The sequence below is a fragment of the Pan paniscus genome, chromosome 21 (assembly GCF_029289425.2).
Source record: "Pan paniscus chromosome 21, NHGRI_mPanPan1-v2.0_pri, whole genome shotgun sequence".
Taxonomy (NCBI): Eukaryota; Metazoa; Chordata; class Mammalia; order Primates; family Hominidae; genus Pan; species Pan paniscus.
Window position 1 is genome coordinate 18114342 of NC_073270.2, and position 24101 is coordinate 18138442.

General features: G+C 41.1%; 1 protein-coding gene across 1 annotated transcript in view; it reads left to right on the forward strand.

Annotated features, from left to right (window-relative positions):
- Positions 1–384: 384 nt before the first annotated feature.
- PCSK2 (proprotein convertase subtilisin/kexin type 2) overlaps positions 385–24101 on the forward strand; it is a 256293-nt gene continuing 232576 nt past the window's right edge. Inside the window, exon 1 of the mRNA XM_003810593.3 lies at positions 385–883. Coding sequence (XP_003810641.1) covers positions 707–883 — 177 coding nt within the window. The 5' untranslated portion in view covers positions 385–706. The remainder of the gene's footprint in view (positions 884–24101) is intronic.

A 24101-nucleotide genomic window follows, 5' to 3' on the forward strand; every position in this document is an offset into this window, starting at 1 on the left:
CGCCCCGGCTCCCCTCGGGGCCTCCGAGAGCGGCACACACCGTAATTCCCTTCCCAGAGCCTACAGATTCCCACAAACAATGACATCACTCCGCCGCCGCTGGCCTGATTACAGCTGGGGGGATTTTCCTGGGCGCGCGGCGGGCCAGGCTGAGATGGGGGAGCTCTCCGGTGCTGAAAGGGGCGGGGGCGCGGGCTCGCTGCGCTGCGCTGCGCTGCGCTGCGCCCCCAGAAGGCGGAGGCGGCCGGGCCGGGCCGGGCCGGGGGTGGGCGGGGGCGGGCCCGGGGCGGCCCAGGGCGGGGCCCGCCGCTTCCCCCGCCCTCATTGGCCGCTGGCGGACTCACGTCACCCGAGCTGGTGCTCTCCTCCAGCCCCTAGGGAATTGGAGCTGAGGAGGAGCTGAAAATGCAGATTTAGCATCAAGCACAGACCTACACTCGCTCTTTCTCTCCGGTACACACAGCTCCCCACATTCGCACCCCTGCCCGCGCGCCGGGCCGCCTGACTGCACGGCTTCCCCTCCAGCCAGATGCTGGAGAACACACATTGATTCGCTGCTTTCCAAGACCCTATTCAGTCTCTTTCTCTATACAAAGATTTTTTTAAAAACTATATATAAGAATTTTTTTATTTGCACCCTCCCTCCGAGTCCCCTGCTCCGCCAGCCTGCGCGCCTCCTAGCACCACTTTTCACTCCCAAAGAAGGATGAAGGGTGGTTGTGTCTTCCAGTGGAAGGCGGCCGCCGGGTTCCTCTTCTGTGTCATGGTTTTTGCATCTGCTGAGCGACCGGTCTTCACGAATCATTTTCTTGTGGAGTTGCATAAAGGGGGAGAGGACGAAGCTCGCCAAGTTGCAGCAGAACACGGCTTTGGAGTCCGAAAGGTAAGCTCTCCCATGCATTTCGCATGTTGTTTCAAAACGGGGGGGCGGGGGGGCAGCCCTGCGCAATCTCATTGCAGATTTGCAAGTTTTCTCTCTTTCTCATGCGATGCAGATATTCTGCCATGGGCTCTTTAACACGATATTGCCTCCGGTGATCTTTCACCGGTTATGTAATTAAAATGTCCTTCATCTGTACTAGTAAGGTCATCAAAATAATTTACTGCTCTTTGACTTGATGGCGAAAATAGGATAACACCTTTCACAGGATGCCATGCTCCCGGGATGCTGTCCGAGGTACCAAGTTCTCGAGGCTGCCTGGGGATGGAGGGATGAAGCCCTGAACAGCTGAGCCTGGCGTTGGCTACTTGGCCAGGGACGTCTCCCCCACCCCCATCCCCCGGAGAAAGAATAGTTTCCTACAGACGAGGCTGGACGTTTGGACACTGCAATTCACCTCGGTGTTTCTCCCACCCCGCGCCGGGAGGACTTCCCTCCCAGGGACTTCGGTCCCTGCTCCTCTCCGGGAACAACGGCTTCCTGACTCTAGATTTGGAAAGAAACTGGTCTCTAAAATCGGGGCGGAACTTCTGCGCCCTCACCCCCGCCCACGACCGCCCACCCCTGGAGCGCACTTCTGGTTGGCTCCCTAGTTCTCAACTCCCGGCTACAGGAGCTGGAGAGGTGGATTTTGAGGGGGATTCCCTACGGAGAAGTCGAGGTGTCCTCTCCTGATGCGTGGGCGGCCAGCCTGGCTTTCCCACTAGAGCGTGGGGATCCCCATTCCAAGAAGTTGCCAGAGTTCGACAGTTTGGGCAGATAGGTGAGCCTCCCAGCTTTGGACACCTTGGATCTCCTTTGGAGACTCCAGGGTACTCATCCTGGGAGGACAGAGGAGACAAGGGCGCTGGGTGGGGGCTGTGGCTGACCTGCGTGTCTCTCCTGCAAAAGATGTATCAGGGTTCTCCAGTGTCCTTAGGGGACCTGGCGCAGGCTGGGGTGGAGTGTGGGTGCAGAGAGAAGGTGGGGCGAGGGGAACCCAAAGGACAGAGATGTGGCTACCAGAGGGCTGGGTGGAGGTCCCTGAGATTTTAGGCTCCATCTCGCTCCTGATCCCAGGAAGAGAGAGGAGTGAGATGAGCGGTGGGTGCTTTTGGTTATTGGTTTTGCCTTGAAGGGCCGCGCAGACCGAAGCTCTTATTAGTCTCTTCTGTCCCGACTTCCCAAGCCTCCCGCCTCTCTCCCAGCCACCGCCAGGGTTCCTCCAGGTGTGGGGGCCTCTCCCTCCTCCTAAGGGCGTAGGCAGTACCGGAATTTCGACCCCAGAAGGGTCTGGCGACGAGTTTGACAGAGGTCTGGGAAGAGGCTCTGGGTCCGCCGGTGGCGCGCGGGCGGGTCTTGCGGAAAGGAACTTGTTGCTCTGGAAAGCGTGGGTGGAGCAGGGGAAAGAAGGCGCCGGCGGAGGGAGCACCCCGCTGTGGTTTTGGCCCGTGGCCTGCCGGCTGTTGTGAGAGACACCAACACAATAAAGAAGCCGACCTTCCTTCTTCACACGCCCCCCACCCCAAACTTGGCAAGACCCAGGACCCAAACGCCATTATGAAATATAATAGTGATTATTATTAGTTATACGGAAGCTTACGTGCTGGAGTCCTTACATAGATTTTTACTTAATCTTCTCAACATCTCTGAGGAGGCTACTATCATTATTGAGCCTATGGCCCCGTTGAGGAAATTGGTTCAGAAAAGGGTACGAGATAAAAACAGGCAAGGGCTTCAATCCAGATTTTTCAGAAGTGAACCCATGCTCTTTACTCCTTAGTACCCACCCAAGCAAGCTAGGTGCTTTCAGGGGATGTGGGGCATTGAGATAAGTTGAAAAGGGATTTTAATTCTTGAGTGTGATCTTGCTGCAGAAACCTGTGGCTCCCTCCCCTTCCCCCACACCTTTTCATGGGTGCGGGGGAGTGGGAGGGAGCCATAGGTTTCTGAAAACCATTGTTCTCAGTGGTTTTCTCTTCTCTTTGCTGCCCCCTTTGAAAATGTGCCCTTAGGATCAGAGATCAGATAACTAGGCCTCTTTGTCCTTCATTCTTTCTTGGAGAGGAGCACACTGATTTTGCATCACAACCTGAAACCTGCAGTTCCCATCTGAGAGACCTCTCTCCTTACTTCTCCATAACCTCTCAGGTAGTACCCCACAACCAAATCCAGTGATTTTTTTTCCCTTTTACACGTTTAAGTAACAGGGACTGCCTGGTGCAACATCTGCCTAGAATAAACCTCCTTTTGGATCCATGTCTTGTCCATTCTTCAAGACCTAAATTCAAACCTTTCCTGATGCTACAGACCACAGTGAGCTTTCTCTCCTCCAAATTTGTATGCGACTGATAGGCAAACACTGCACTACATAAGCTAATAAATGCCATCACTTTTCCTCATTATTTCATGTATATAAGTAAATACGGGTTCAGTTGTTGTATTTCTACTTAAAAGGTAAATATTCAGGGATGATACCTCCTATATTTCTCATTTCCTCCCTGTAACCAGCACATTACTGTTTTGCCAGCCTTGAAGGAAACTTCCTTGTCTGTATTTATTATCCCAGGTTTCCCAGACACCGTCCTATCTTGCTTTCATCATACTGTTTTGTACTTTTGCCAACGTTTGTTATTGTGCATCTTAGAGGCCCTTATGTCCTTCTCCTTCCTTGCTCTGATGCTTAGCATGCTTCCCAACTCCCTACTGCTCCCTGCTCTGAGGCTCAGTGTCAGACACAAAAGATTCTCAGTGGTTATTTATTCATCCATATGAAAGGTCACAATGGAGGCTAGAAGAACATGCTTTCTTATTAAATTATCTCATTCTAACCTCTCAAATCTATGAGAGAAATTACTGGCATCAGCTGTAATTCTCAGATGAAAACCTTAAGGCCTTGAGAAGTTAAGTATCTGCTTATATCTGAGAAGTAAAAGAACTCAGACTTAAAACCAAATTTGCTTAACTGAAAAATAATTGCTTTTCTACATCATGCTGCCTCCAGGAAGCCTTCCCTGACTGCCAAGAACTCTTCCCTTGAGACACAATTTTAGAGCTCTGCTATTTTCCCTTTTCTTTTTACTTTTGTTATATTTATCATTTATTTTCTATTAACACATGAACATGTCATTAGCTAATGGGTACGTGTATTTATGTCTTCAGGTAGACTATAAATCTTCCAAGAGGAGAAATGACATACTATATCTTTATATAGTCTCCATATCTAGCTTGGTGGCCTGTATATGAATATTTAATTGTTTGTCAATTATTTGATTGATTCTTATAAGACCATGAACAAACATTTGTTTTCTCTCTAAAATGAAATAAAAGCACCTATAACTTTACCTCTGAAAAGGTTATGGAGATTAAAGCTTTCTATTTTATCATGACCTGGCCCTGGCCCAAAGACCTATGTCCATCAGAAAAGATACTTAAGTCTAGGAGAGTGAATGAGTTTACAGTAATGACAAAGGCATTATTCCAAAGAGTGCCTTGAAATTCTCAAAATGCTACTAATTTTAATTGATTTGAAACAGAAAACAAAAATTATTTATTGAAGCAACCTGTTGAAGATTAACCAAAAATCAAGTGAGAGTTAGGGTTTAAAAAGAACCTGATATTATCCTAGGGGTTTCATTGTATTATGGTGTGTTTTATGTTTTATCCACAGAGGGCAGATGCTGAAATGATTACACAAGTAAAATCATGTGACCAAATGTGTGAGAATTTTTTAATTTTGAAAACAACCTAATAATCATTATGCTGCCAGGTAGTAAAAAATTAATAAATTTCTGGTCACTACACTTTTATTGAAGTATAATTTAGGAAAGAACACAGCTTAGGGAATTTTCACAAACTGAGCACACATGTGTAACCAGCACCCAAATCAAGAAAGAAAATATTACCAGTATCCCTAAGTCCTTTTCTCACTCGCTTGCTTTGTTTTCAGGTTTTAGCTTTTATAAATATAGCTTTTGTGGATATTAAAGTCTATGTATTTTGGCAAACACATATATGGCCTTCTACAGGGAATCCTAGAAATGGAATTGTTGAGTAAAAGGATATGCATACATCCAGCTTTATGAGACCATCAGTTTTCTATTGCTGTGTATCACTAAAAAACTTAGTGGCCTAAAACCACACAAGTTTGTTATTTCACAGGTTTCTTGGGTAAGGAGTCTGGCACATTTTAGTTGGGTCCTCTGCTCGAGTCTTCACAGGCTGAAATCAAGGTATAGCCTGCTGGGTCCCATCTAGAGGCATGACCAAGAATATTCATGCCTTTAGAGGAATTGAGTTTCTTGTGGTTTTAGACCTGAAGTCTTTATTTTCTTGCTGGCTGCTGGGCCAGGACCACTCTCATCCCCTGGAGACCTCTCCATAGCCCTCTCACACCTCACCCTTCAAATATCTGCCTTCAGGAAGAGCCCACTCTCCTTGCAAGGTTAACCTGATTCGTTCAAACCCACCAGGATTGTTTTCCTTTTGATTCTTCTGATGAACTCAGAGTCAACTGATTTAGGACTTTAATAACATTTGATAAATCTCTTCACTTTTGTGTAATCTAATCACAGAAGTGAAATCTATCATCTTCACAGTCCCACCTAGGCTGGCCACACTCAAAAGGAAGATGATTACACAGGGCATGTACATCAGAGAGCAGAAATCTTGGGGGCCATCTCAGAATTCTGCCGGCTACAGACAAACAGCCACATGGGTTTCCTAAGTAGTTATACCAATTTACATTCCCACCAGCAGTATGTGAGAGTTCCAGCTGCTCCACATTCTCACCAACACTAGATATTTTACATCTGTTTTCTTTTAGCCATTCTGGTGGTATGTAGTAGTGTCTCATCGTGACTTTAATTTGAATTTCCCTGATTATCAACTGAAGTTAAACACCTCTTCATGTGCTTATTGATGATTTGGATATCCTCTTTTAAACACATTTGTTTCAGATGCTTTGCCCTGAAAAGTTTTTCTTTTGGGTTGTCCATCTTCACTCTTTATTTGCAGGATTTCTTTACCTATGATGGATAGACATTTTTGGTCAGATATTTGTATTTTGAATATTTGATGCCACCCATTTAATGATATCTTAATGTCACAACAATGTTGAATCCAGATTATATGCTTTTACTTCTACTTTGTCATGCAGCCAATTGTAAGTCAAAGGAAGAATTATCTTGCAGTATTTCCACATCCCCTATCCCAAAGTTCTTTAGATCAAAATTGACAATATTTGGAGGAAAAAACTAAAAACAGCATATAGATTTGATCCTAAGCATTCCCTAAAAGATTTCAATCTAAGAAGACTTTAAGGGACAGTTCTTCTGGAACTAAAAGATTTACCACAGTAGCTAAGGGAAAATAGCAACCTGTAACCTTGCTTCCCTAGACATGGCTGCCATTCATGTTGTGCCTTAGATCGAATCCAAGCTCATCCCTCAAGACCTGTCTGGTTGACCTAGACCACAGTGTTCTCTATCCGTTTGGAGCTTTGATGATGTATAATCGATTCCTTTCCCTGATACCAGTCATAGCCATCAGAACGCTCACTGTCCCCAGTACACCTCTTGTGGCTGAAGAAAACGAGGAACAATCATGTTGAAAGGTAAAGATGACAGGATTTGGAATCAGATAGCACTGGAAACTTGGCTAGGTTACTAAATCTCTCAGAGGCTCATTGTCTTCTGAAAATGGTTAATAAAATATGGTGGCTGTGAAAAATACATAATGTAGTTAGTACATGTAAAGTTCTTGGCACAGCACTGAGTGCCTAGGATAAAATAGCTATTACTGCACTAGTAACAATAAGCAGGTTGTGCCCTAGTGACACTCTTTTCCTCAAAAAAGTAGCTGTGGGTTATACTTGTGAGGGCGTGACAATTGATTGAGTGAGGAATAGGAACCCAGCCCAGCAGCAATCCATCCATGGGCTAGTCATGACCCATGAGATGACCTGGCCCAAATTCAGTAAATTTAATTCATTATAGACCATGGTAATTATCTCAGCCAATTATACTGGATTCCTCAGGAAATCTGACTGGCTAGTTGCTCTAGAGAGGAGAATGCAGTACAGTTACCATAACAAAGCCCATTCAGGCCATGGGAAACTCAGACATTTTATCTAAGTTTCTAATAGCTTTCCAACCCCAGTTTCCAGCAAAAGACGCCTGTAACAGGCTGAAGAGCTAAGCACCAAATTCATTGCTCCTTCTTCATGGGCTGCAGCAAGACCACATTTCCCAGCCTGCCTTGTAAATAAGTGTGATCATGTGACAATTCTAGCCTGTGTAATGCAAGCAGAAGTCATGTGTACTTCTTCCATGCCTGATGCACAAGAATTCTCTATTGATTGTTTCTCTGTGTTCTGCTCTCCTCTGGGGCTTGATGATTGAGAACAGTAAATTTTGACACCAAATGCCAAAGCAGCATCACAAGATGAAAGGAGCCCAGGTCCCTGGTCCGTGAATTAGAAGACCTTATATGAGTGAGAAATAAACTGCTATTACATTAAGACACTGAGATTTGGGAGTACTGCCCAAACTGATATGCTGTCAATAAATATCCCTTTGCTTAAGTTGCTAGAGTGAATCTCTAAACCTTGAAGGCAAACCGAGCCAGATCACAACAAAAATTGTTCCAAAGTTTTGTGAGAGCACACATATTTTCACCATATACTACCAAACAACTTTTCAAATATTTGTGATTTGTCTTCTCCAGCAACAAATAGAACCCATTCTACACACTGTTCTTCCCGCTGGCAACCAACGTGCCCGACTCATAATAGGTGTTTAATATGTGCTCCTTGACTATGACTACAGTTGGACCACAAGGTGGTGATTTGTCCATAATCTCAGGTCGAAGGTGCTGGAAAAACTATTTTTAAAGAAACTATTCCTGTAGAATCCATTTCTCTATAGGCAGCCATTCAGCTAGGAAATAGAATTAAGTGACAACAGGGAAGTGGGCAACTGGCATGCTTCTTTGTTTCTCTAAAATTCCCCAACTTCGATATTATCAGTAGTAGAACAGATGAGCTCTTTGAACAAAGAAAGTAAAGTCTGCAGTTACAACCTGATCAAAATCCAAAAGAAGGGAAAGAGGGGAAATACACCTTTTTTTCTCAATTGAATGAATATCTAGAAATCAATTTCTATTTCAGAAGGTCTTATTAGCTATAGATCATAACGTTATAGCACATCAGATAGTGATGCTGTAGTTAAGTTCACGATAATTATATATTCCGCTCAAACTAACTGCTCAAAGAGGTCTGGCTTTAAGAATAAAACATGAAATCTGAAGTTCAATTTTTCATTGAATTCAGATCCAACGTTTCAAAAAGAAACTCTGTGCTGAATTTGTGAATTATTATTTGAGATACAAATAATCACGGGACAGCTCAAAAGCTGACATTTCTGTTTGACTTTCCTTATTAAGGTGTATTTATTTAGCTAAAGTCCACAAATGATTAAGAAGTCAAGAAATTACATCTGAGTCAACACTTTAGTCTGAAATGTATAGTTGTGTATTAATGGATGGTTTATATGCGAGACACATATGAAAATAATTTAACTGCCTTGACAATCTTTTGTCACTGAAGCTAATTTGACCACAACTTTTTGGAAATTGTTGTGATGTGCTGAGAGTGTCGATAAAAATAATTGAATAAAACAAGTTCTTACATTGAAAGTAGAACAATGACACACTCTTAATTTCCTGACATAGAGTAAAGTAGACTTGAGACTGTTACAGGGTATTGGCAGTTTCTCCATTAGAAAATTGACAAGAATGGGAAGAAAACTGTAGGATCCTGGGGTCGCTCTTTGTTTACAACTTTAAATTTGACATTAACTTCCATAAATATCCAATTGTTCTCCTAGTTTTTCCTAAATAGATTCATTTCATGCTCATTGTGTATCAAAGGCAAAAGAGTCCAAAGAAAAGTGAACAATATACAGAATCACTATTGGAAGCATCAAGAACATAAAGATAATAACTTAGGTTTAAAACATTTGTGAAGTGTTGTAAGTCATTAGAGAAAAAAGTTTTGACCTGGAATATTTGGGTTTCACTCTTCTAAAGTTTTAAGTAGAGGGCAAAGAGATTGTCAGCCTTGCTTTCTGTGTAAACACAGTGTCTGGCAAAACTAAGTCTACAAGAAATATTTGTTGAATGAATTACTTGATTGATGTTGGTATTAGATGTAGTAGACAATTGAATATCTTTCCTCTTAAGATTTCAACAATCACACACACAAACAAAAAAGTGAATCCTTCCATTTGTGAGATGGTAAACATCTCAATGTCAAGAGAATATTTTTACACATTGCAGTATTCATGAATACCGTGAGTGGACATAATCAAATTGAATCACGAGATAAGTTAGGAACCCTGATAATATGAAAAATGTAATAACTTTGATATTTTTGTCAGAATCACACATCATTATTTTAAAAAATACCAAGTAATAAAAAAATACAAGAAGGTCTTTTTTAATTATCTCAAATCTCATTATTCAGAAATAACCATTACCAGCTTTAGATAAACTCTATTGCAGATACTTCTGTATGAATATGTATAGAGAGAAGAGAGATATATAAATTGTTTTATAGAGCTGAGATCTCATCATATGTGCTATTTTAAGTTTTAAATCATTCAATTTAATTATTATAAAATTTAACAGAAGAGAAAATCAAAAGAAAACTATGGAAATTGTTAAACTTCAGATAAATATGCTATACAAAGGAGATATTATTTCCTAATATACCTCCCTAAAATTCATAAGAAATTATTGTGTCTAATATTTAGGAGTTTGTAGTTACATATTTTATACATACATGGTAGATAGGTTACATATATTTAATTACATGCTTACTTATTTAATTACATAATTCAACTTTTGTGAGTTATGGACTCAGTGCTTTGTAAAATGGGGAAATTAGCACCCTGACACTTTCTCTCAGCTTCCCTACTTCCACATTCCAATGTTTGTTAGGTATATCATTATTTTTGCATTGTGTTACATATAAATATTAACCTTCTACTAATAACCATAATTTATAGTATTGCTTATATTAGTTCTTTCTTAAAATTCTAATGTTACCACAAGTCCTTTTATCAGAACTTCAATTACAAATTCATTTATTCATCTTTTGAGTAGCTAGGTTTTACTAAAAAGTGAAGAAATTAGCCTAAGCATGAAAAAGGAGCTGTCTCAGTTTCAGATTAAAGGGGAAAAAATTGGCAGGGGAAGTCCTGTTTGTAGGTCACAGAGGGGAATGTGGTGATAATATCCACTTAGGAATCACAATTATTTCAGAGGATTAAGAGGCAAGGTCAATGTTCAGAGGGAAGGAAGAGGTGTTAGGATGGGGGCTTCAAGGAGATGGAAGTTCGGACACTGCTAGTAGACATGAGAGAGGGAGTGGACAAAGGACAGATCATGATTTCTGGGCAGTACTGCAGAGGCAAGTGGGAAAGAACGGATTTATGGTGGCACCAGCAGACATCTTAAGAATGTCTTAAGCAACATTCAGATTAGGGTTGAGAGGTGAGAGAAATGGAATCTTCCAAAGAATAGAGTGTCAATGAAATAGAAGAACAGGTAAATTGGAAATAACAGTGAGAGAGATGAAAGGGAGAGAGCTATGGTTGGTGAGTGGGATATTGAAGCTCAAGGCTCCAAAAATTGAGCACTTCCAGATAATGATGAAGTTCATGGAAGTGAATTATCAAAGTAAAAAGGAGATGAAGGTGATCAAGACACTAAAAGTAACATGCACAAGGATTTGTTCACATACACCTCATTCATGCTATGGCAAGAAATAGGATTGTCAAGGAAGACTGTTGAGAGAAAACAAAGCGAAGTCCTAGGACAAAATGTTGGAGAACTTTGGACATGAAAGGAGAAAGAGGAACCAGGAGAGGAGTCAGAACTTGGACGGTTGGAGATATGGAAAAAGAATCAAGAGCACACAGGCCTGTGAAAGGAAAGGAGGAGAGAGTTAAGAAGGAAAGAAGGAAGCAACCTCAGCCACTGGTTTTAGAGACAAAGTCATTGTTGAAATAGGAGGAGTCACCCTAGCACAGTGGAAGAGGAGACGAGTGTTAATTTGGGTCCCCAGATGTAGGCCCTGGAATAAGGACTTAAATGCAAGTAGTTTACTTAAAGAGTGATTCTACAAAATACTGGTAGAGGAGTGGGGAATTGAGATAAGGAAAGGAAGGCAGGAATAAAGGGTACATCATAAAGCAAGTTGTCACTGTGGGTAACTGGAACTCAATCCCACTGGAAAACTGGGAGCTGGTATAGAATATGTGCTTCAGAGTTATCCTGCCTGAGGGGTGAGGAAGTTGGGGTATTTATACACCCATTGCATTGACATATTAATTAATGATTGAGAGTTACTCCAGGCTGATGTTAACACTCCAGCATTTTGTCCTGGCATATGCTCAGACAGAGCAGAATTTGGCCATCCAGAAAAATACTTGCAAACAGATGCAGAGGTTGGCACCCACAAAATGGTAAGGCCTATCCAAGAGGATCTGAGTGTGAAAGTAACCATGTCTGCTACAGGAAAAAAGCCCAATCATGAAGGAAAGCATCAAGTGTGATGAAGTGGAGGTACCAAATATAGACCATCCCTTCAAGAGGTATAGTGGTTAAAATAGAAAAGTAGTGTTACAGTCACTTGATGTGGTTTTAAAGGTATTTATGAATTAATGATTTCTTAGCACTTGTCAGACCACTTGGAGATTGCTATCCCACCAGAATATTGTGACATACCTAGCCAATCAAGTCTGCATTACTCTAACTGGTTTTTCCAGTCATTTACATTTTTACAAATGATAATTATAATTATGAAATTACAGCCTTTCAGAACAGGAAGGGATCCTAGAAAGACATTAATTTACCCCTTCATTTAATAAATGAAGGAAATAAATGAGGGAAAGGGCATCGAACACTATGTTTGTATGCTTAACTATTCCAAAAAGCATTTGAGCCTTGTTGCTCATTGGCAATGGTTTAGACAATGCATTATTGATATCACTGAACCATCTTTCCAGACTGGATGAGATAGACAACTAGATTGGGTGAGACTCCTATAAGTGATTAGCCACATACACCAACTTGGTCTGACCATACTAATTCATTTCAGGTCCTCCTGATGTGCTTTTTTTGTTTGTTTTTTTTACCGTTTTACCTATAGAATTTTTATAAATTCTGATTTTCCAAACAAAGCTATTCATAGACTCAAGGATTCCACACCAACAACTATTGGGTTTACACTTGGTAAAAGACAGAATAGGAATTTATACTTCCTTGACTACACCCTTAGTGACTAAACAGTGCTATATATTTAGTAAGCACTGAATAAATACCAAAATAAATACTGAGAAAAAAATTTAAAGGCTTAGCATCATCATTAGATTTTCACTGCACACCCAGCCGATGTCTCATGAGATGGTGCAATCAGGAAAACCAAGTATGCTAGGAAGGGTTATAGGAACATCCTATTTAGTGCCTGTGTTAAGTGGATTTCATTAATTGCCCTTAATAGCCTAAAATTTTGTGACTTAATCATTAAGAATCCAGTGACAGAGGAGAATAAGGTGATCCACAAATCCTATTCCTCTTTGCCTTTAGCTTCTCCTCTATTTCTGTGGGAAGAAAAAATATCACTTTTATCAGGGCACCACCAATTCTCTTCAGTGATGATGGAAGCTCAAACCCAAGAAGGTAGTTGACATCCAAGAGTCAATTCTAGTCAGTTCCAGCTGACTATGTTTCTAGGAACTGTCACCCAAGAATGGGAGACCAAGAGAGACCTTGAAGAACCTAAAATGTGGGAAGAAGGATGGGAAACAAGCCATTTGTGATCTCTTGAAGTCCAGTAGCAGCACTTTAGGCAGAGGAGAAGGGACAGGGATCCTTGGAGAGTTGTGTCTTAAATGAGGTTTGTCATTAACCCAAATTTGGACCCAGCAACCGAAGCCAGAAACAAACCATTCTGGCCATAAACTAGAAAATGAGGAAAGGACCAAAGAAGAGTTATGGGAGTTTCAAACCAATGGACCAAGAAATTAGCAAGAGCTACAGTCATACCACAGGGACGTATAGAAGGAGAAGATTATTAAGGTCATTCAACAAACATATACTGAGTAAGTTCAGTAAACAAACATAATGCAACTCACTAAGACATGGATTTGGGAACAAGTAAGCAACTGGGATTCAATCTTACTGGCCTAAGATGATTCCAATAGATAGACAAAAAATCAAACCCCAAGGTGAAAACACTTTTTTTTTTTTTTTTTTTTTTTTTTGTGAGACGAAGTCTCACTCTGTTGCCAGGCTGGAGTGCAATGGCGTGATCTCGGCTCACTGCAACTTCTGCCTCCCAGGTTGAAGTGATTCTCCTGCCTCAGCCTCCCAAGTAGCTGGGAGTACAGGCGCACACCACCATACCCAGCTAAATTTTGTATTTTTAGTAGAGACGGGGTTTTACCATGTTGGCCAGGATGGTCTCAATCTCCTGACCTCGTGATCCACCTGCCTTGGTCTCTCAAAGTGCTGGGATTACAGGCATAAGCCACTGCACCTGGCCCATGAAAACACTTTTTAAGTCTCTGCTTGTGTTGCATTTACTAAGTATCATTGGCCAAAGCAAGTCACATGGCCAAGTTTAGAGTCAGTGTGGGAGGAGACTAACCAAGGGAATGGATACAGGGAGATATGAACAAAACATGGATCCAATTTCCTACTACAGGCCCCTCTGACAGTTACAACTTATCTGTGTTGTCCCATCAAAGGGTGAGGAAGCTGGGATGTTTAACCTCCAGCTACCATTTCTTCTTGGTTGATGGTTGCTCCTGGGGAACATCAAATCTCTCATACTTCTGCCTGCTGTAAGTAGACCAAGCATGCTTCCACTGCCAGAGAACACCCTCAGGAGAGCGGTGCCTGAAAGACATTGGCATCTGTATGTACTCTCTACAGGTGACCTCCAGGGTGGACCAAGGGAAGGCAGGCAGTGCATCAATATCATGTGCTACACAGAGGACCTAAAGTTACATAAAATTGAGGTTCGTCAGAGGCTAGAAAGAAACAGTTTGTGAGTGAGGCTGTATGTCAGATACCCTCTACGTGTCTCATTACCTAGGTGTCATTCTAGACTTGATATAAATCAGTGGTTCAGTCTTTAGGGGGTACATCATAGTTTGAATCCCATTGTGGACTGTTAGCCCAGCCCTAGAATAGTTGGTGTTTGTGGCTAATCCCTCATAGGAGTGTCACACAATCTAGTTGTCTGTCTCATTCAGTCTGGAAAGCTGGTTCAATTGTATCAACAATGCATTGTCTAAACCACAGCCAGTAAGCAACAAGGCTCAAATGCTTTTTGCAATAGTTGTTAGGCACATAAACATAGTGTTTGATCTGCTTTCCCTCATGTATAAAATGAAGGGTTAAACGAATGTCTTTCTAGGATCTGTTCGCGCTGATTACAGACAAATGGGAGTGCTCCATGTAAACAAGTCCGGAAAGTTTTTGTGATAGATTTAATATATAGTGCATATGAGGCCATGACTGTCAGCAGAAGGAAAGTCTCCACAAAGCAGGCAATAATACGTTGAGGTAAATTTACAATAAGGCTTATAATTTCAAGAGGTTTAAAGGAAGAGGTTTATAAAGAAAACCACAGGATGTGCAATGAAATGGGCATGGTTTTTAGGAGGATTGCAAGTAGTTTTGTCTGTCTAGATGACAAGAGACTGGGAGATGAGGCCAAAGAAGTGATCTGGGGTCAGTTCATGACCAGTCACCCATACTATGCTGAGGAATTTGGATTTTGCAGGTAGGTGGAAGGAGGCATCGAAGGGTACTTGGGAAGTGTGGCAGGATGGCCACATACAGGACATCCTAGGATAACAAGTTGAGCTAATAGTGACTTGGAGAAGCCTTGATCTCTGCCTGGTTTCTTTGTCCTATGGAATCACTAATTCTGGCAACAAGTAGCACATCATTTAATAGATGATGCCACTAGGAAGTCAGGTTATATGTCTTTGATCCCATTGCCACTGGATGATGGCATCAGTGATACTAATGGCTTGATTAATTATTGTCCTTGTAGTCACACTGAACGGCTGGTAGAGCAGCCAGTTCTATCCATGAAGTTTAGTCCAGCTAAGAACAAAACAATTAAATGTACCTCCCCTGACATATAAATATATGAATGCAGAACAAATCCCGTAACTTAGAAGCCAAGAAGAAAAGAAAGAACAGTGGTGTATCACCATGATCCTAGCTCACCTAATAGGCACATTACTCCCTGATATTCCAAAGAAATAATGCTCATTTTTAATTTTTTCTTTCTGGGATGATATATGGAAATGTTGCCTGAGGCTAGAAAGAAAGTTTGTGAGTGAGGCTGTATGTCAGATAACCACTACCTGTCTCATTATCTGGGTGTCATTCTAGACTTGATATAAAACAGTTGTTCAGTTCTTAGGGGGTACATCATAGTTTGAATCCCACTATGGACTGTAAGCTCAGCCCTAGAATAATGGATAACCATGGACAACACAAGCTGCTTCATACTGTTTTCCTGCTTATGGGGAAGAGTGGATCCTGGAATTACAGAAGAGAATTGAGCATTATCCGTGGAGAACAAATGCTTAGGAATGGCATAGGAGTAGGCAGGGCTGGCTTACAGCCAAGTGTACTGAGTGCTAAGTCAGTGACTTACCCCTCTCTCCCCTAATTTCCCTTCCACACAGCCTCTTACAAATCAGCTAATTACAGAAGAACATTCATACATGAGTTCTTATTTTATTAACAAGTGTGTGTTGAGCCCTATGAAGATGAGGCACATTGAAAGGGGTTGATTCTACAGGCAGAAAGATAACAGGTTCAAGTTTATGCCCAAGGAAAAGCACACTTATAGTTCTATAGTTCTGTAGTCTAGTTTATAAGAATTCATACAATCTGAGGTCTCTATTTTGCTATTGCAAATGTCTACTTTATGTGTTGGGGTGTGGCAAACTGTTTTAGCAATTGGTCTCTCGTTCTAAATGCAAAGGACCTTCTCAGACCATGCTAACCTGGTGACACACCCTAATAAGTTGAGGCTGAATGAGATCTTTTGTCACATCTGGTTACTCAAAGACGTGATGTCCTCACTCCACAGGCCTTGTGCTGTTGAGAGAGGAGCTGAAGTCACACATAAATAATTTAGGCTCCTCCACTGCATGAAAAGCATCTGTTTAAGGAGCTGTCAAGCTGTCCACCTCTCTAGTGAAATCATATTTACTTTATTCATCTGAATAATGTGGCTTGTTTGCCTTCTGTGTGAAATTGTCTTGCACTGTTTCTCATTGGTGGGTTTTATGGGACAGCATATGATTTTCTGTGCATCCATATGCCACTCTACCTCTGGGAATGGAATGGCTTCTTGTTCAGTAGTTTTGATTATTATAGCCCTTTATAGTTTATGAGTCATTGGGTTTACTCAAAATGTCCAGCTCCTCATTCTCATTTTTTTCTCTATGGCCCAGCCATGCCCGTCCTGAAAAATTTTTTAAAAGGAATAATAAAAATAAATAAATAAAAGTCATGTACTCTATATTTCATTTCCAATGAGTTGCTTCTTGTTTGGGTAATTTTTTATTGTATTAGAGACAGGGTCTCACTCTGTCACCCAGGCTGGAGTACAGTGGTATGATCATAGTTCACAGCAGCCTCCAACTCCTGGGCTCTAGTGATCCTCTCACCTCAGCCTCCCAAGTAGCTAAGACTACAGGCACACACCACCATATCTGACTAGGTTTTTATTTTTTCTAAAGACAAGGCCTGGCAATGTTGCCCAGGCTGGTCTCGAACTCCTGGGCTCAAATGATCCTCCTGTCTCAGCCTCCCAAAGTGCTGGAATTACAGGCCACCATACCTGGCCTTGTTTGGATAATTATAGCAACAGGAGTCCACCAAAGTAAGTTGTGTTTTTTTAGTTATTTGGCATTCTCACACTTGGATGCTCAGAAACATGTGAGTAAATAGCACTGAATGTACCCACAATTATGTCTTGTGCTCAGTTTGTAAGTCACTATTAGGTAGGTGAGACCAGAGCAGTTACTGTGAAGTGGAGGTAGCTGCATTTAAGACTGTGAACAGTGCATCAAGAAGCACACACCACAACGTGTGTAATGCCCCTGCCATGATACATCACTTCAATCTAATGATGAGAAAGCAGATGATCCCAATTGAGAGACAGTCTGCAAAATAACTGGCCTGTACTCTTCAAAAGTATTAACGTCATAAAAGAAAGACAGGTAGACTAAGAAACTCTTCCAAATTAAAAAAAGAAATGACAACCACATGCAACATGTGATCTTGGATTGAACTTTGGGCCAGATTTCTTATTTTTTTGCTATAAAGGATGCTATTAAGACAGTTGGCAACATATCAGTGATGTCTGTAAATTAGAAAATGATATCACATTCGAGTTAACTTTCTGATGTTGATACTTATACTGCCTTGTTCTTAGAAAACACACACACACCATCTACAACTTATTCTCAAATGATTCACCAAAGTAATACGTATATGTAGGAAAATAATTTTTTAAATGCAGTAAAATATTAACAATTGGGGACTCTGGGTGACATGGCTATATGAGTTATTTTCACTATTCTTGCAACTTTTCCATAAGTCTGAAATTATTTCGAAAGTAAAAAAATTACTGCTAAAAGAAAAAATGTGTACGTTGATGCAAAACTAACATTGAGGTCTCTCCCTCTATGAAATTGAGCTGGGTTAAACTTTGTCACCAACAATGGGTTTCTGTCCCAGCTCTGCCACTATAGAGCAGTATGACCATATCCACATAATTCAACTTTTTGAACCTCATTTTTCTCATCTATGTAATCCAGATGTCAACTAGAAATACCTGGACCCTTGAGATGTAGATAAGATCCACTCAAATCCCCATAATGTACCCTGTAGAAGTCTTAACCCTTCCCAATATTCCTTTAAATTCTAGGAGTGGAGCTAGATTTTCATTTTACTTCTGGATACAGTTTTCTACTTCTACCAAAACTTTCCAGTTAATAAATTATGTCTCCTTCCTACCCAAACAATCATTCTTCACAATGGTTACTTAAGTGTGAAATTCAGCCAACTCCCTTGATTTCCCTTCACCAAAAAACTCTTACCATTCACCCAAGGCATCTGTGACTAGAATGTATTTTCCTGAAGATGTCACAGGTGCCAGGAGGGGATTTATGTTGCAAACACAAAGAACTTTAAGTAAGCACTTGCTTTGAGGAGTCGTTTCATCCCCTCATCACTGGGCACGGGCAGTGGCCTCTTCCTGCCCGGCCTCACATTTCTTGCCAGATCCTCGCCACCTTCTTTTATCTGCCCCTTGGTTTCTTTAGTATCTCCTCCTCTCATGGGTGTGGGCAGATTCTTCCCAGGCAGAGCAGGTCAGATCTCCTTGCTCTCTAGGCACCCATGACCTCAGGTACCCACCAACCATCACAGAATTATCCCAAATAGAGACAGTTTCCTCCCGAAGAAGAGCTCAGATGATTACATTCTCACCCTCAGAGTCTCTGCAAAGTGAGACATAGTGCTAGATACTCGTGGAGGTCATCTCCAGTGGAAATATGCTGAGATTCTATGAAGTGCACCTGCTTTAAAAAAATGGAAATTACTTTTTCAAGCAGACAGATATCAAACACAAGTTCCTTTCCTCTAGCCTTGTTATCTATGTGGAATTTAATAGGGTACCAATAAGGTTTCACTAACAAATTACACTTTATACTGACCTGGCCAAATGCAGCATTCTTGTGGGTTATTCTAGCTTTTTAAAGGGATATCTTGCTTGTGAAGATACTAGCATGTAATTTTCTAGCTTAGACATCTACTTTTCACCCCTTTTTCTCCTTTATTTAGAAATAACTCTGACCCCAAAGCTGATGTTTGGGAGTAGTTAACTTCTTCTCTTGTTTTCTATAGCTGCTCCAAAGAGCTTGGACCTGACTACAGACCAAAGTAACAGAGAATTATAGCCTCATCTGTAATTGATAGGATTTTTTTTTTTGCTAGAATATCTGAGAGTATTTTTACCTTGTGTTCAATCTCATGAGTTTCTTTTCATTCCATATCTCTTATGATGTGCCTTCTGTCTTGTGCTTAGTGGAGTCCTAGACAGCTCAGAGCTAACAAGTGCAATGTGCATCACTCATTGGATCACAAATTGAGTTTGGCCAGCACAATGCTTTCAATCTGTTTGACTTGTGGAGGAGTACGTACCCTCCAGTTTACCACAATCCTCACCACTTTCTATTGTCTTTTACCTGATTCGCTTAGTTAGACAGCCTGCTTGACCCCCAATATATTAAATGTCTTACCAATGCCCAAAGAACTCCATAACCTTAGTCATCCACACTGAATAGCACAACTACTTAATAACTCTTTCTAGAATCTAGAACCTCCTGATCTTTTAAATTTACTCAGCAGGTATCTATGACATGATACTCTGCACCTAGGACATGAGCAAAACCGGTGTTGTCCCCATAGAGCTTTCAATCCAGGCATTCCGAGGACTGTGTTCTGAGAGATAATTCTTTCCAGCATAGCAAGATAATTTTGAAAGATGAATATTTAGGCAACATGTCAGTACCTCAATTTTCTTTTTCATTTAAGATTCTTCTGCTCCCTACTACTGTATTCGAAACCAGCCTAGTGGATGGCTCTTCCAATAAGCAAGAAGTATTTCCTTACTATAAAGTGTGTACAATCCACTTGGCTGTGGGTTGGAGCGGCTCTATTAGAATTGACTGGGGATATTCAGTTGGAGGTTGACAATGAGAACACGACAAGGCAGATGATCAGAGAAATTACAGTAATTACTCACAATCAGTCTTCGATAGTAAGTCACAAAATTAAAAAGGAGAATGTAAGTCACAAACGTAAAAAGGAGAATGTAAAAGTATGAACCAAGAGAGGTTCCATGTTCCTGGTTTAACAGTGGAATAGTAAATGCAGGATATCCCCCAGAAAATGCCTGAATGAATGGTGCCTCTACTCTGTGCTATGGAAGTTAGTTGGGTCCAACGCATTCCATGGGGGATGTGGTCCAAAGTGGACCTGAATAGTGTGGTCTGTCCCCTAGTGGTCCTAGGCTGTCAATCAGACTATCCCATCCTTGCCTGGGACAGCAGCTGTTGTTTCACTGATGATAAATAATTCTGCTTGAAAAAAAAAAAAGTGGTTTCTCTTTAGTGATGGAAATAGATACTTAATTTGTGTTTTAGATCAGACATAGTCACTCTTATGTTGTTGATAATTAAGAAATAAAATCACTCTGGAATTTGTTCTTCTCTCTCCCTTTGCTCTGAAGTTGAAACTCAGGTCTGTCTATTAGGTACCTTTAGAATTATCACTGAGATCATTTTACCTTGCACACAATCCAGGGAAATCAGTAATCATCTCTGGGCAGATATCAGTAATGTGCAAAACCCATTTCCTGCTTGACTTGGAAGGAGAAAGAAACGTTAGGAAGAGTGAAAAATGAATGGGGAAAAAGAACACATCAGTTCTTCTCCACATGGTCTCTCATCCTCCAGCAGCCTACCCCATACCTAAATTCAAATGAGCTTCCCTTTCTCTCCCATCCCTACTCCTGGGCATCATGTTCTGCCTATAAGAGATTGCATGCAATTGAAGGAAATAAAGAACGGTCTCTGAGAAAGTCAATAAAATGCAGAGCTTATCCCTGTTGGTAAAATTCAGGTCCCCAAATGAAATGGACAAGCAATTATCAACTGAGCCAGTTTTCAATCCTTGGTGATTGTTTTGTCTGCCAGTTTTTGTTTCTTAAACCTCTTGATAGCAGTCCCTCTTACAAATAAAATTATAAAAATCCTATATAGCAAATGATGTCCAGTGTTCTACCAAACTAGATCCCGACTAAGCCTGACTGAGGACCATGAAAACCAGCACAGTGGACAAACACAAAGAAAGCAGCCAAAGGAAAAGCGAAGAGTCTGGCCCGGGAAGCCTTAACTGTTCTGAGGGTTCTGAATCCATTTGAGAATCTTTAATAAGCAGTAGACTCTCCTGAGAACAAGCGAATGCACAGATGCACAAAATTTGGAATGGAGGCCATGCCAAGGTCACAGACCCTCTGGAGCATCTACAGATTCCCTAAGGGAAGAGAACTCTAGTGTTTAAAAGAAGCAGGAAATAAGCTCCATGAGAATTTAACACTTCTTTTTATCTGTTCACAATTGGTTGCCAGTTCCCTGGAGTTCCCTACTGCTGGGAAAATGGAGTGTGTGGGTTCAGAGAGGTGCTATAGCTTGGAGCCATAGTTTTCAGTGGGAAATGGAAGTAAGAGGAAAAGAAAGAAGACAATGAGAAGTGTTGCTGAGATCCATACATTTTTGTGGCATAATGAGAATTTCTAAAAACTCTGCAAGTCTGACTTAGCAGCATTATTATACTGTCACCCAGCCTGAATCTTCAAGCTGACAATTTGCTGCGAGTTCTTCGTTCACTTCTTTTTCTCCTTCCTTCTGGAACCATGCATATTTTGCCTTAAGGGAACAAAGTGATGATATAAAAAAGGGTGTGTGTGTGTGTGTGTGTGTGTGTGTGTGTGTGTGTGTTTCAATGAAGAAAACATTTCAAAACATACTAAATGCCCGCAGTATGAGAGGCTTCTTACTAGGATACTCAGGTGAATGTTTGGGAATCTACCACTGTGTTCAATATGTCTTTGCTATTTGCAAGATTTGCAGTCTACTTAAGAATCTCAGGAATGCATCGATCAGCCTTACATCCTTGAGGTCTGTGTGGGCAGCAAGTACCTTATACTACTGTAAGTCACATAGCATCTGTCTTTCTCTCCCTGCGGTGGAGCTTATGCTTGCACAAAGCTCTTAAGCAGCTGCTTCTCAGATGCTCAGAAGACAGTGGATCTTGGGTCTGCACTCCAAAAGCAAGAGACAAAAAAGGCCCAGAAAAATAACCAATGCCTACAGGTTAGTCTTTTGTTAGGTTCATGATCAGTCAATTTACCTGTTTATTGCATAAGAGTAAGCTCGTCAGAGGTTCAAATTTTAGCTTTATGAGACCAATTAGCTCCATTTTCTTTCATAGCCAAGAAAGAATCCCAAAGAATCCAGACTCATGGGTCCCAAGATCACAGCAGTGGGGATGTCACCCATCAGCCTGGCTGTCCTTGAGTCCCACTCATCTCCATCAGGAATTCCAGCCCAAAATCTCATGGATTCCTAGTCATGGTTACAAAGGGGATGGGACATAGAGTAGGACCACCACACAAGCAGTGTGGTAGGAAGGATGCTGGATTTACACTCAGGAGAGCTGGGATTTCTGCAGAGAGCTCCCATTCATCTGGTCAGGCCCTGGCACCCCCTGAGCCACAGTGTCTTCTCTAAAAAAATGAGGCAGCTAGACCAAGCCAGGTATGCAACTCAGTAGCCTAAGGTAACACAACCGTGGAAAGGGAGCTTAGTGTGTGACCATAGGAAGTGGAGGGGTAGGTGGGTTCTGATTTGAAACTAGGAAATACATGACCCTTCTGAGGTCATTCAAATTTCAATTTTAAAATATTTTTACATTTTTAACTTGCATCTTGGAAATAATTTAGACTTTAAAAATGTTGCATAAATAGCACACAGTTACACCTATGTTCATGGCAGCATTATTCGCAATAGCCAAAAGGTGGAAGCAAATCAAGTGTCCATCAACAGATGAATGGATAAACAAAATGTGGTATACAGGGTGGAATATTTAACCTTAAAAAGGAAGGAAATTCTGACACATGCCACAACATGATGAACCTTGAAGACACTGTGCTTAAGTAAAGTAAGCCAGGCACGAACAGTCAAATACTGTATGATTCCACTTATATAACCTAATTCGAGAAATCAAATTCATAAAGACAGAGTGTAGAAAGGTGGATTCCAGGGCTGGGGAGTGGGGACTGGAGAGTTACTGTGCAGTAGGTACAGAGTTTCAGTTTGAGATGATTAAAAATTTCTGGTAATGGATAATAGTGATAGTTGCACAATGTGAGTGTACTTAATGTCACTGAACTATTCACTTAAAAATCATTAAAATTGAAAAGTTGATGTTATATATATTTATCACAATAAAAACATTACTTTTAAAAAAAAAGCAGAGTTTCCATATACCCTTCTTTATTCAGCTTCCCCAAAATTAACGTCTTAGGTAAACATAGCAAAATTACCAAAGGCGGGAAATAAACATTGATATAATACTATTAGCTACAGGCCTTATTCAAAATGTTCCAGTTGTCCCACTAGTGTCCTTTTTTCTGATCCAGGATTCAATCCAAAATATGATTATATTTAATAGTTATGTCTCCTTAGTTTCCTCTAATTTGGAAAAGTTCTGCAGCTCTTCTTTGTCGTTTATGAACATGATGACTTTAAAGAGTACTGGTCAGTTATGAGTTTGTCTGATGGTTCTACCTGAATAAATACATGTTATGTATTTTTGGTGAGAAAATCACATGAACAATGTGCCCTTCTTAGTGCATCATAGCATGACTCATCACTGGTGAAGTTAACTTAGATCGCTTGGGTAAAGTGGTCTCTGCCAGGTTTCTCCACTATAAAGATACATTTCCCATTGTTTATTATTGTATCTCACCTATTAATTTTAGCACCTATTGGAGATGTTTGCCGCCCACAATTACTATTACTATGACCTTTTCTGAATGATGATATTCAATGTCCATCATTTCTTCTACATTTATTAATGGCAATTCCACTGTAAGGAAGAGTTTTCCCTGCACCTCAGTTTACATTTAATTTCTTATTTAAAAAAACACTAAAACAAGCCAGAATCATGGTAAGATACGTTCCTCTGATACCCACTGGCACTTAACAACTCCAAATTTTCTTTCTAGTGTTAAAAATTCTAAGTTCTAGGCCAGATGCAATGGCTCACACCTGTGATCCCAGCACTTTAGGAGGTCAAAGCAGGCAGATCACTTGGGGTCAGGAGTTCAAGCTCAGCCTGGCCAAAACAGCAAAACCTGATCTCTACTAAAAATACAAAAATTAGCCAGGTGTGGAAGTAGGTGCCTGTAATCCCAGCTACTCGGGCAGCTGAGGCAGGAGAA